At 47.0% G+C, this 12,613-nt stretch overlaps 1 protein-coding gene across 1 annotated transcript; it reads right to left on the bottom strand.

The window, feature by feature from the left end:
- Positions 1-4,678: 4,678 nt before the first annotated feature.
- On the bottom strand, positions 4,679-7,094 carry LOC104031627 (acrosin-like). Its single transcript, XM_075724781.1, has 5 exons — positions 7,009-7,094; positions 6,492-6,692; positions 5,888-6,153; positions 5,462-5,607; positions 4,679-5,038 (listed from the first exon to the last, which is right to left on the bottom strand). Exons 1-5 carry the CDS (start codon positions 7,077-7,079, stop codon positions 4,679-4,681), a joined length of 1,044 nt encoding a protein of 347 aa, XP_075580896.1. The 5' UTR covers positions 7,080-7,094.
- Positions 7,095-12,613: the final 5,519 nt, after the last annotated feature.

Raw genomic sequence — 12,613 nt, forward strand, 5'->3', positions numbered from 1 at the left:
TGTTATCATTGGGGTCACCCCATAGATTTCCATCCCATTCTTCAGGGGATACAATTAATTTCCTAATTTGTACAATGTCAAGGCAATTGGAAGCTGCATGAACATCATCTCAACCTTTTCTGCCAATTTTTGTTTTTCCTCCTTTTCTTTCTGTATCTGTTTCTGTAGTTGTTCAATTTGTAGGGACAGTATTAATTCAGCTGCCTTCCTGCCTTCTATTTCATCCTTTAGGTCCTGCTCCCTTATATTAATTTTTTTCCTGTCTTTGCAAGCAGCTTCTAGGCAGATGCCTAGCATTTTGCAATGATTCCCTTTCCTTTACCATTTCTAATATTTCCCCTGGCTACTTTTAGCTGGTTTTCCACAGCTTCCCAATCATACCAATTATCATGAGCCCATTCTTCTGCGAATTTGGGACTCGGACTTATTCCATGCATTTTTAAGTAATGAGTGATACTACTTGCCATCCTGCCGACTATACCAAATTGTCATGAATGCAGATTTATGAATCCTGCTGATTATGTTAATTTGTCATGAATTAGTGATTTTACACAGTTTGATTTAGTAGCAGTTTAGAATTTACTTGTAGCAAATTGCAGGATTTGATTGTGATATTTTAATAGCACTCAGTCATCGGTGATTAACAAAGTGATTAGACAAAATTCATCAAAACAGCGACTTAGTTACAAATTTGAAGATGGTAAGGTTCACTCTATTACTACATGGAAGAAGTGCATAAAGGGAAATTACGTTACACTGAGTTGGAATGATTCACGGAGAGATTGTGGGTGCAGAGGATAAGGAGGACCCTCCCATTGAGTCACGAGGTTCAGAACAGACCCTCCTTGCTTTCTAAACTCCTTTTCAGGGAGGAGTGTAGGTGCAGCTAGGTCCAATCTTAGTCTCAGACTTGGTCAATGGTTTATGTGAATAAGGATAGTATATATGTATATACCTAGTGGCAGTATAAGACTCACTTTGTAATTTAATCATACACTACAGACTACTTAAATTGATTTACACACGCGTACACACAGATATGAATATATATTTATATAGATATATATATAAAGGTATACCTGTTAAAAATTCCCCTTGAGTTCAGTTAAATATGTCTAATTGGGGGTGTTGGTAGACAGCCGGCTGAACATGAGCCAGCAGTGTGCCTAGGTGGCCAAGAATGCCAACAGCATCCTGGCCTGTATCAGGAATAGTGTGGCCAGCAGGAGCAGGGAGGTGATTGTTCCCCTGTACTCGGCGCTGGTGAGGCCGCACCTGGAATCCTGTGTCCAGTTTTGGGCCCCTCAATACAAGAAAGACATTGAGGTGCTGGAGCGTGTTCAGAGAAGGGCAACAAGGCTGGTGAAGGGTCTGGAGCACAGGGCTGATGAGGAGCGGCTGAGGGAGCTGGGGTTGTTTAGTCTGGAGAAGAGGAGGCTGAGGGGAGACCTTATCGCTCTCTACAACTACTTGAGGTTGTATTGAGGTAGGTGTTGGTCTCTTCTCCCATGTAGTTAGCGATAGGACGAGAGGAAATGGGCTCAAGCTGCGCCAGGGGAGGTTTAGGTTGGAAATTAGGAAAAATTTCTTTATGGAGAGGGTGGTCAAGCATTGGAACAGGCTGCCCAGAGAGGTGGTGGAGTCACCATCCCTGGAAGTGTTCAAAAAACGGGTAGCTGTGGCACTTTGGGACATGGTTTAGTCTAGTCTACCCTTGATTGGTTTAGTGTGGACTTTAATGGTTGGACTGGATGATCTTAAAGGTCTTTTCCAAACTAAACGATTCTATGATTCTGTGATAATGTCTTGGCATTTCTCAACGGGCGAGGGTTGAGCCTCAAGGAGTGAAGGGTTTCAGCCCAGGCTCCACTGTCGGTCTTTGGCAATGGACCTCCAATTTTAGCAAACTTTAAGTTTGTTAGCTCTGAGAGGTGTTGCACTTGGAGGGAGATGCTGGTGCAGCCCACTGCAGTCCAGGAGAGCTCAGAGGGCCTCACTTAGGACTACTGTTTTATAGGATCATGAGATGATTGGCTTTAGTCATCATTAAATTTCCATCTGAGCCACAATTCGGGTCAGTAATTACTGGAATTCCAGTAACGATGATACCGCTCCACTCTTTTACATTTCAAAGCTGTCAGGGGTAACTGATTGTTCTTCGTCCCTGTGTCAACCTTGTAGGAGTTTCTGATAAGGGCAGGGCCGCTCTCCACATCAACCATGTAGGAGTTTCTGGTACAATTAAGGGGTGTCTAACCGACCACCTCACTACAGAAAGGCCACGGTCTGGCAGGAATTCCTGAGGTCATAAAGCAGTCAGAGAGAGAAAAGGTGGGGCCAGGATGCACCACCACTGCTATTCCCTGAGCATACAAGCAAGACCTGCCTCCTCGTCCCACAGGCTGCTCATGCCTCCAGAAGAGTCCCAACCCCTCTTCTCTCTCAATCAGGAGCCATCTCAGGGGCTTCTGAGAGTGGCAAAATGCCCACAGCCTGATTGACCTGGGGCGCAAAAATCCTTCCCGTGCCTGGCAGGACACCAGTGGCTACTCCAAAGCAACATCTGTGCATTCCATTTCTTACAGCTGCTGCCCCTGTCTCCACAGGGGATGGATGAGGACAGCGAGCTCTGCAGTGCTCCTCAGGTTTATAGGTTTGTTTATAGGCATTGGCATGTTTATAGGCCTTGGTTTATAGGATTGTGAGATGATTGGCTTTAGTCATCAGTTAATTTCCATCTGAGCCACAATCTGGGTCAGTAATTACTGGAATTCCAGTAATGATGATACCACTCCACTCTGTTACGTTTCAGGGCTGTCACAGGTAACTGACATTAGAAGGCATTCCCTTGGTCTTGCTGCTGCTTTCCAGCTGCAAAGGATTACCGTCCATCAGAGGAGCTTTGAATGTGGTCCCACCAGGAGCTGCCCTTGCAGCAGAGAACCTCCAGGAGCCTCGTCCAGCCTCCAGTCTTCCCCCCCTGCCCCCTCAAAGTGTTGCAGAAGGCACTACCTAGCTCAAACAGAGTCTAACACAAAGCGTTAGCAGTAAGGCCTGTTAAAGCCTTGGGCTGAAAACTGGGAACTGTCATCTAGATACTATGACTGCATGCCAAACTCCTACTTAGCTTCGTGAAAGAAGGTCCTGAAACCAGTGCAAACCAGAAAGAGAAAGTAGCCACAACCATCAGCAGAAGCTGTACCCATTAAGATAAGAGAAGGAATGTCTCGCCTGGAGACAAAGGATCCAATAAAGAACAAGAAGACCCCAGACCCAAATATTGCTATTGGACCAAACCATCACATGAGGGGAAGAGAACTTAAACGGTAAGGGTATAATTGCCCAGGGATTTCTTTGTTCAGGGTCCCTCTCTGGAAGCACCCAGCCTGAGCTGTCAGTTACCGCTGTACCACTCAATAAATCCGCCTCGCGCATACGTCATGTCGAAGGCTCTGCTTTGGAGAAACCTGAGGTCGAGCCTGAGGGGAGAGAATGCATCTGAGAGTGAGTCAGTGTGTGGGGAGTGGAAAGGGGCACCCGTTAGCTCAATGGAGCTGCCGCTGTGAAGGCACACTGGTCTGATCAGTTCAAATCTCGGGTGGTGCGTGTGTGACTCCCTGAATGGTGTGTGAGTGCTTGGGCAGCAGCTGCTCCTTTAACAACGCACTGATTCAGTGCAGGGCTCAGTCAAACAAGCAAACCAACCAGCATTTTGCTTATGTGTGACCAGCTCCTTGACCCCGCTCCCCCCCGGCTCCTTCTGTCTATTTGCCATGCTTGTACATCCCCCTCATCTTCCTTGGCTCCTGCCTTTCTCCGCCCTTGCCCCCTCCCAAACAAGGGACCTACCCCTGGTTATTTTTTCCCCCTTGCTTTCCCCCTTGGTTTGCCACATCTGGGAACAGATGTGGTGTTTGAGGTGCTGTTAGCTATGCCGTCTTGGACTTCCATGGCATTACTGATGGAGTTTCCTGGGTATTGCTGTCCCTGCCAGATTCCTTTCCCCAAAATGACCCCAGCTCTTCCTTCAGTTATCTGTCAAGTGTGGCCACCTGTCATATCAATCCCCCTCAGCTACCTGTGAAATCTAGCTCTTCCTCATGGCACTGCAACTCCTGTCAGCTTCTCACTCTGTTTGCTATGCTCAGCAATTTCTCTTGTTGTGCTCAGGAGTTTCCCACAGTCTGGGTCATTTAGCTAAGGCTTACGCCAGGCCTTCATCATCAGCTTGTGTGCCTTAATGCATACACCCAAAGTTGTCTGCGCATCACGTAATTTTTTCCTATCCTCTTTCTAGGCTCAGTGTGCCAGTCTTCTCCATCCCATGGTGGCTCTGAGCACCGTCCTCTCTGACCAGGCACACTTTCAGCTCTTTTGAGTGACTCTTTCCCTTTGTGCCCTACTTGACTGCCTGCAGCCTCCTTTTGCAGGCGCCAGACATGGAAGTCTGTACCTTGCACAGGAGACTGAATTAGACTGAAGCATAGTTAGCTGTGAAAACTGGCAACTTTATTTCAAGAACTAAGTCCACTTAAGCATTTGTGTGCACTCAGAGGAACATGGGCAGGACAGAGCAGGCCTTTGACACTGAGGCTGCCTTTGGACCAGCAGGCATTGCCCCCGAAGGAAGTGGTCATGGTACACTGCAGCCTGCACTGGATGCTGTTCCTCCTGCTGCTCAAGCCTTTTTTCCCCTGAGGACCTGCAGGAGCTCCTGCACCCGAGTAAAGAATTCCAGCAGCTTCTGGAGGGGAAATGGGCAGGAGCTAAAGCTACTTGATTGTGTTGGTATTGGCTCTGGCCTCTGAAAGGGAGTTGAGGTGGTGAGAAAATGACTCCATGCCCGTGCTGTTGGAGTAGCCCTCACTGCTGGGCGCAGTCCCATCTGGACCAGGATCCAGTCATAAAAGTGCTGAGTGGAGGTGTAGACTCCAGGCTGCTTTGCTCTTGCACAGCCTTTCCCCCAGCTGGTCACTCCAACGAGCCAGAAGTAGTCAGCATTGTTAGCTTTGCACACGAGAGGACCACCGCTGTCACCCTGCAGTGGAGGGGAGAGGATTAAGGTGATGTTGGGTGGCCTCTGTCAGCAGTATGGCTGGCTCTGCTGGAGCCTACAGAAACTTTTCTCGGAAGGGGTCATGAGCCTGTACAGTTGGGCTCTCCCTCATCCCTGCACAGCAACCGTGGATGTGTGGAAGAGGGATGTTCCAGGGTTGGCATCTGGACCTATGGGCTGCCAAGAGCACTGGATGGGCTTTCTGGGCAGAGTCCCAGGCTGCTGGGACAAGGGGGGCACTGGGCAAGGACCTGCAGATGGGGAAGGGGAGGTGAGCCCCAACAGCAGTAGGGACCCAGCGGTGGGAGGGTGACTTGCCAGGCAAAGCACGCACCGGGGTGTGTTTGGGCAGTTGTGACAGGGCTGCCTGTGCTGCTTGGGGGTTGACTTGTAGCATGCCTTTACCTGGCAGGTGTCAATGCCACCCTGCGGATAGCCGGCACACAGGTTGTGGGCGTGGATGGCCCCTCTATACCACTGGCTGCTGTTGCAGAGGTTGACATCAATGAGGCGGACCTTGGCCTCCTGCAGGACATCAGTTGATCCTCCAGCTGTGAGCACAGAAAGGAATTGACAGCCAGCAGCTCGTTGCCAGTTCTGCTCCCCTGTCTGGCTGAGCCCCTTCCCACAGGCTTGGCTTTGCATGTCAAGAGGCATTGTACCCATGTTTCCCTTCTATCTTGCCTTGGGTAATGGCTCAGGCCCATCTCTCTATAGGCATAAGTCCCCACAGCCTGACTGTGGCTTTCAACTCTGCTCTCAGGAGACCCAACCCATCTCCCCAGCGTGCCAAGCTTGCACTCAGGACACGAGTACTTTTTGGGAACTCACATCTTGCAGTTGTGGAACCCCAGCCGCTGATGTAGCAGGTTGTCAGATCTGAAACTCTCAGTGAGGTGTCAGGCACACAGGCCAGCTGTACGTAGTAGCCGCACTGGACAGGCTGGTCCAATTCCAGCAAGGCAATGTCGTTCCTCTCCGAGATATTACTATAGTGTTCGTGAACCAGTAGCTGCTTAATATGGCGCACTTGGGCCTCAGGACCCAGCTGAGTCAACTGGGTGGCCCCGATCACCACGCGCCACATGGTGATGTGCCTGGAAGGCAGATGGAGGGAGAGGTCAGAGGGAGCAGAGCCATGTGCTGCAGCAGCCCAGCAGTGCCCTGCCTTCTGTTTCACAGGGGAGAGAGGAAAGCAGCGCTACGGAGGGTGCGACTGCCCTAGCATGCCTTAGGCATGAGGAACGTCGAGCTGGAGGCTGCTAGGAAGCAGTGGCATGAGCCCGGGCTTCTCCTGAGGGGTCTGTCAGCTGGGCTCTGGAGTGTCCAGGCACCGGGCGTACTGCAAGGGAACGGGATGGGAGCAGCACGTGGTGCTGTGGACAGGGCACCTGCCAGTGCTGTGGGGATATCCCCATTCCCTGGTCCTCCTTACCTGGCCTCAATGAAACAGTGGGCTGCTGTGAGGACCCACTGTGGGCTGATGAGGGACCCTCCGCATATATGCCCCGTGCCTGTTTCCCAGGGATCCTGGATGCTGACGATCCAGGGCCAGGCCCCTGGCCAGGCACCTGTGCCTCCCACGACGCGTGACATGCCATAGTAAGAAGCCATGGGCCGGAGCCCGCAGGTCCCTCTGTAACCAGAAACTCATTACTGTCCTGCTCGATGGCTTGCTGCTGTTCAGGCTGAAGGTCAGCCGTCTGCCCTCCCCACAAGGTGCTGCATGGGCAGCAGGGCCAAGGAACCCCATGGGCCGTGCATCCATCTGCCCCTGTTACTGCTTTAGGCCCCGTAGAGGAGTTGTGCCAGCAGCCTGGTGCTGGCAAGGAACTGAGGCTCCCACATGGGGTTGGGGAAGCTGTGGTGTGGCCACGGGGGACAAGTGGACACCTTCCAGTGAACCCCATAAGGGTTGCCCCAGTTCCCTCCCAGAGCCTCAGGCCACTTACCCACAGGTGTCCCATGTGCCATATGCAGGCCAGCACACAGCCAGCAGGATGAGGAGGGGGAGCAAATTCATGGCTGCCAGCAGCACGTGGCAGCTGAAGGAACTGAGGGCTTGTCACCACCAGCACAGCAGCCAATGTAGTGCCCACAGTACTCGCGTTGCCCGTGGTGCTCTGGGCCCCAGGGCTGATGTCACAGAGTGGCTGGTTCCAGGTGCTGGACACGGGGGCCTCTCAGGGGAGGGGTGGGGAGGGGCAACATGGGGGGTTCCAAGCAAGAGGGGGTGCAGAAGCTGGGATCAGAGAGAGAGAAGTGGCTTGAAGAATGGCAGCCTCAAAGGTCGTGCAAGGTGCAGGAGCTTCCTGCTGCCATCCTGGCTTGTGGGGATAGAGCTAAGGCACCCAGCTGAGTGCGCAACCTGGTCCCTAGGATGACAGGGCAGGCTCTGTCTGAAAGCGGCAGAGCTGCTCTCAAGGCCCTTGAGGCGTAGCATGGCTTCGTAGGCACTGGGCCCCAAACCAACGGGACTCAAGGCTGCTTTGGTTTTTGAAAATGTATCTAAAGGTGGTGCCTGCTACCGGCTTAGAGCAGATAGAAGGCGGCCTTAGCGAAGACAACTTGTCTTCTGTGGATACTCTGCCATTCCAGCACCAGATTTTGCAGATGGGTTTGCCTCTGCACTGCCAGTTGCTCTGCTTCTATTGCTGCAACCACCCCCATAGGGCATTTGCCACCATCCATGAGTCAGTATAGAGATAAAGTACTCGCCACATTTCTCATTCAGCAATATCTAAAGGCAGCTGGATGGCTTTCACCTCTGCAAACTGACTCGACTCCATGTCTTCAGCAGTTTCTGCGACTTGTCGTATAGGAAGGACTCCATACAGCAGCTTTCCACCTCCGATGCTTTCCCACAAGATGACAGGACCCATCAGTGAACAGCGCATATTGCTTCTCATTTTCTGGCAGTTTATTATACAGGAATACCTGCTTTTTGTTGTTGGAAAACTAAAAGTTAATTAGTACATTTGAATGCTGATGCTGAATAAAGAGCATCTGATAGTCTGTTACAACAGTTTAATCCCAGGTTCTTTTTAGCCTGTGTATCCTAGCAAGCAACATGTAATGTATGAAGAATTCTCATACTTTACAGATTATGGCGGAGGAACAGTAAGATAACTCTGATAAGTACCTTACATCTGAATTGCATGATCCTTCATCAATGTGGGCTGTGATCAGTTGAGTCACACATAAAACCAGAAGTTTCAGTCTTTTTGTGAGTTTAAAAGGAAAGGTTTAGCATATGTACAGTATCTTTTCCATTGCTTGTATGGAAGCTGGTATTACTTTTAAATATTTCCTAATTGACGTTTTCCTTTTCTTTTCCACCATGAATTTTTCTAATAAAGATTAATGCTTTAAAACTTTGTACCTAGTTACAAGTTTCATAGAATTTTATAAAACATGTGGGTTTTGGTTTTGTTTTTTTTTTTTGCTTATTCTGGGTGGGTCTTTTTTTTGTTCATAGGTGTGCTCCAGCAGTTTGGAATTATCTGTCTTGTATTTTGACATCAGAATTTGAAAGACACTATTTAATTCTTTCTATTTGTTAACTCTCAACAGTATTTTTCTTGATGATGTGAACTGATGTGTTCCAGTCTTTCTCTGTGCTAGTGGTTGAATTTCACAGCTTACTCTGTAGGCCCTACCTTTGAGTGCGCAATGCAACGATTCTGTTTCGAAGGACTGCAGATGGTTTCAGTGTCTTTCCAGGCAACTCAGTACATGAAGACTTATTACCATCCAATGTCTGCCTCCTGCAGGGTGACTTATTTCCTTCCATTGTATTTTTTACATTGATCTATGATCCATTTTGGAAAGTATTTGCAGTTTCTAGTCTTGAGGACCTCAACTCTCTTGTTCCACTTTTAGTATTTGCTTTCTAGCAGAAAGCTGAAAGAATGTATCCAGGACACGTGTTCAGAATAGCCGCTTTGGTGTAACAGGAAATGGTACCTTGCCTCACTTTCTGCTGATGTGCTCTAGTGAGAGATTCCTGGTCCTGTTTCACAGCAAGTTGTTGAGAAGCCTTACCTTTTTGGCATAACAAAGATACATGTTCATACATTTGTTTGGCTATCAAAAGATAATGATCTAAATCCTTTCTTCTTTGTTCTATAAAGCTGTCCTCTTATATCCTGCTATCTTCCCTGTATTAACAAACATGAAATGGAGTGTATGGATTTATGAAAAGAAAAAACCTATTATGCAAGTAAATATCATTCAAATAGCATAAGCATGTGTGAAGAGATGAAAACTTGTTTGACTTTGCGGGGGGGGGGGAGAATATGCTTTTAAACATTTGTCTGTGCTTGTTTTTAAAGTGTAAAAAGATGGTTCCTGCGTCAAAGAGGTATACGATACATCATTCTCCCAACTTTCTCACAATATCACTGAAAAGATTTGCAAATTTTACAGGTGGAAAGATCAACAAGGTATATTTACAGCTGTAATGCAACTTTACCTTCTTGGAATGGGAGATTTCCCAAAGATGACTACTCATTTAAAAGTTGTTAATGTTTGCAGGTCATAACTATAGCCTAAGAAAAGTCAATATAACAGCTATGGCTTTTTTCCTTTTTAATAACGATAAAGTTCCTGTGTGACCATAAGAATATACTTTACTCTTAAAGAGCTAATTCTGTAGTAAACAGTTCTCTGCAACTTAAATCATTAAATGTTGTTTATGAGAACAGGTATTTTTAAATATATTTATATTTACAGGCAGGTCACAAGCAGTGTTCCCCAGGGCTCTGTTTTGGGGCCAGTCTTGTTTAATATCTTTATTGACGATCTGGATGAGGGGATTGAGTGCACCCTCAGTAAGTTTGCAGATGACCCAAGTTGGGGGGGGAGTGTCGATCTGCTGGAGGGTAGGATGGCCCTGCAGAGGGGTCTGGATAGTCTGGATCAATGGGCCGAGGCCAACTGTATGAGGTTCAACAAGGCCAAGTGCCAGGTCCTGCACTTGGGTCACAACAACCCCATACAACAGTACAGGCTTGGGGAAGAGTGTCTGGAAAGGTCCCTGGCCGAAAAGCACCTGGGAGTGTTGGTAGACAGCCAGCTGAGCATGAGCCAGCAGTTTTCCCAGGTGGCCAAGAAGGCCAACAGCATCCTGGCTTGCATTAGGAATAGTGTGGCCAGCAGGAGCAGGGAGGTGATTGTCCCCCTATACTTGGCACTGGTGAGGCAGCACCTCAGATACTGTGTTCACTTTTGGGGCCCCTCAATACAAGAAGGACACTGAGTTGCTGGAGCATGTCCAGAGAAGGGCAGCGAAGCTGGTGAAGGGTCTAGAGAGCAAGTCTTATGAGGAGCAGCTGAGGGAACTGGGATTGTTTAGGCTGGAGAAAAGGAGGATGAGGGGAGACCTTATTGCTCTCTACAACTACCTGAAAGGAGGTTGTAGTGAGGTGGGTGTTAGTCTCTTCTCCCAAGTAACAAGAGATAGGACGAGAGGAAATGGGCTCAAGCTGCGCCAGGGGAGGTTTAGATTGGATATTAGGAAAAATTTCTTCATGGAAAGGGTAGTCAAATATAAGAACAGGTTGCCCAGAGAGGTGGTGGAGTCACCATCCCTGGAAGTGTTCAAAAAACAGGTAGCTGTGGCACTTTGGGACATGGTTTAGTGGACATGGTGGTGTTGGGTTGATGGTTGGACTGATGATCTTAGAGATCCTTTCCAACCTTAATGATTCCTAGTTTTTACTTTCATTAAAAAATAATCCAGCCACCAAGCCAGGAACATGAAATTATGACTCTACCCTTAACTGGTTTAGTGGTGGACTTGGTAGTGTTAGGTTAACAGTTGGACTGGATGATCTTAAAGGTCTTTTCCAACCTAAATGATTCTGTTCTGTTCTGTTCTATTCTAAATGAATCAAAAAATATATTCATATAATCCCAATCTGTGTTTTTAGAAGTGTTTTTCTCAGGCCATTCCATGAAGTATTTAAGGATAATCTTTGAATCTTCTTAGTCTCCTTTTAGAATGTAAAATAGCCCGAATATTTGGATCTTCAAGCATCTGTCTCCCAGTCAATTGGAGAACCACTCATCTATACTTTATATGCAGTTCTTGTACAGAGGGGTTTCAGCTGTAACACAGGACACTCTCTCTGCTTCATAAAGGTAGCTATCAGCTTGATTTTAACAGGGTAAAATCTGTGCTGACAAAGAAATTAAAACGTTATGGGTAACCACTGTTTTTTAGGGGAAAAGGTTGCATTCTCTGTTTTGTATGATTTGTTTTGCTATGTTCCATTCTGTAATGTTCTATCTGTGATGCCATTTGGAAAACATGCAGTTCATCTAAAGAAATCATTGTCTTTATTTGCAGGCCAGTAATGGACTTTGGTATCAAGTGAATGATGCCTCGGTAGACCTTTCTGATATCAAACCAGTTCTCAAACTGCAGGCTTATGTACTTTTTTATATCAGGTAATAACAAAGACTAAATGTGTTGAGAATATATTTACTCTCCTGTTACTGATATTTTTCCTCTTTTCAAGTGGTTTTTTTCTCTCCCAGGAAAAAGATTACTATTTGTATAATTCAGTTCTGTCTAACCTGAAATTCCCCATGTTATTGCTTGGCCTTCAACTGCTGCACCTGTATATATTGCTATAGTTCTGCTCTCTGTAGCTGGCTAATTTAGAGAAGAGGAGAAATCAAGGCCATAGATGGTGTAAGGATGAGTTATGGCTCTGAAAAGGATAGTCATTGTAGGAAGACCATTATCTAATTTTCAGTTTGTAGTCTTGGCTAAGTCTTCCGTATATGTCTTCTGTGTCATATAAACTTCCTATAAAATTATAGGATGAGGTTTAATCCAAGAATAGGCTGAAAGAAAAAATCTAAACTAAGGTCCCTGCTCTTTTACCAAGGCACTGTGATTTGACACTCAGAGAATGTGCTTTTTACTTACCAGCACCATCCTGTTCATTCCTTAGTCAGTGGTGGGCTAATAGTAAGCAGGCTGGATTTATGGCACCACGACTTCCTCCTCATACGATTAAGGTAATTTGAGGGGAGCAGATAATGGCACCAAATTGATAGTGGGTTTTGGTGTGGGGGAGTTTTGTTGGTTTTTTTAGCATCTGAGGGTTTTTTCCCCTCCCACACTGCAGCTTTCTTCACAATCCTCCATGCTACAGCCAGAGCTATTCAAACAGTGGCTAATCCTAAATTGTGCAGCCATGCTACTTCATTACTTTATACTTCCAACTCAGCTTTCTAAAGCACTGAGGACTATGCTCTTGAGACAGTTTAGGTAGTAGTTTAGATGATGAATCTAAAGAAAATGGACTGAAATGTGATGATTCCACTTGCCAAGTCCAACCTGTTAAACCTTCTGAGATGTTCTTTTCTAAAACAAACGGATTGCTTGAAACAGTGAGTTATGTTTGATCCATCTGGAATTTCTCACTTAGGATGTATTCGGCATTCAGGAGCATTATAATGTTCCTAATTCATGTGAAATAGCAAGAAAACACGCAACACCAATTTCATCACAACACCATTAGAATTTGCAGAGCTGAGCTG

Source organism: Pelecanus crispus, chromosome 24, assembly GCF_030463565.1.
Source record: "Pelecanus crispus isolate bPelCri1 chromosome 24, bPelCri1.pri, whole genome shotgun sequence".
NCBI classification, from domain to species: Eukaryota; Metazoa; Chordata; class Aves; order Pelecaniformes; family Pelecanidae; genus Pelecanus; species Pelecanus crispus.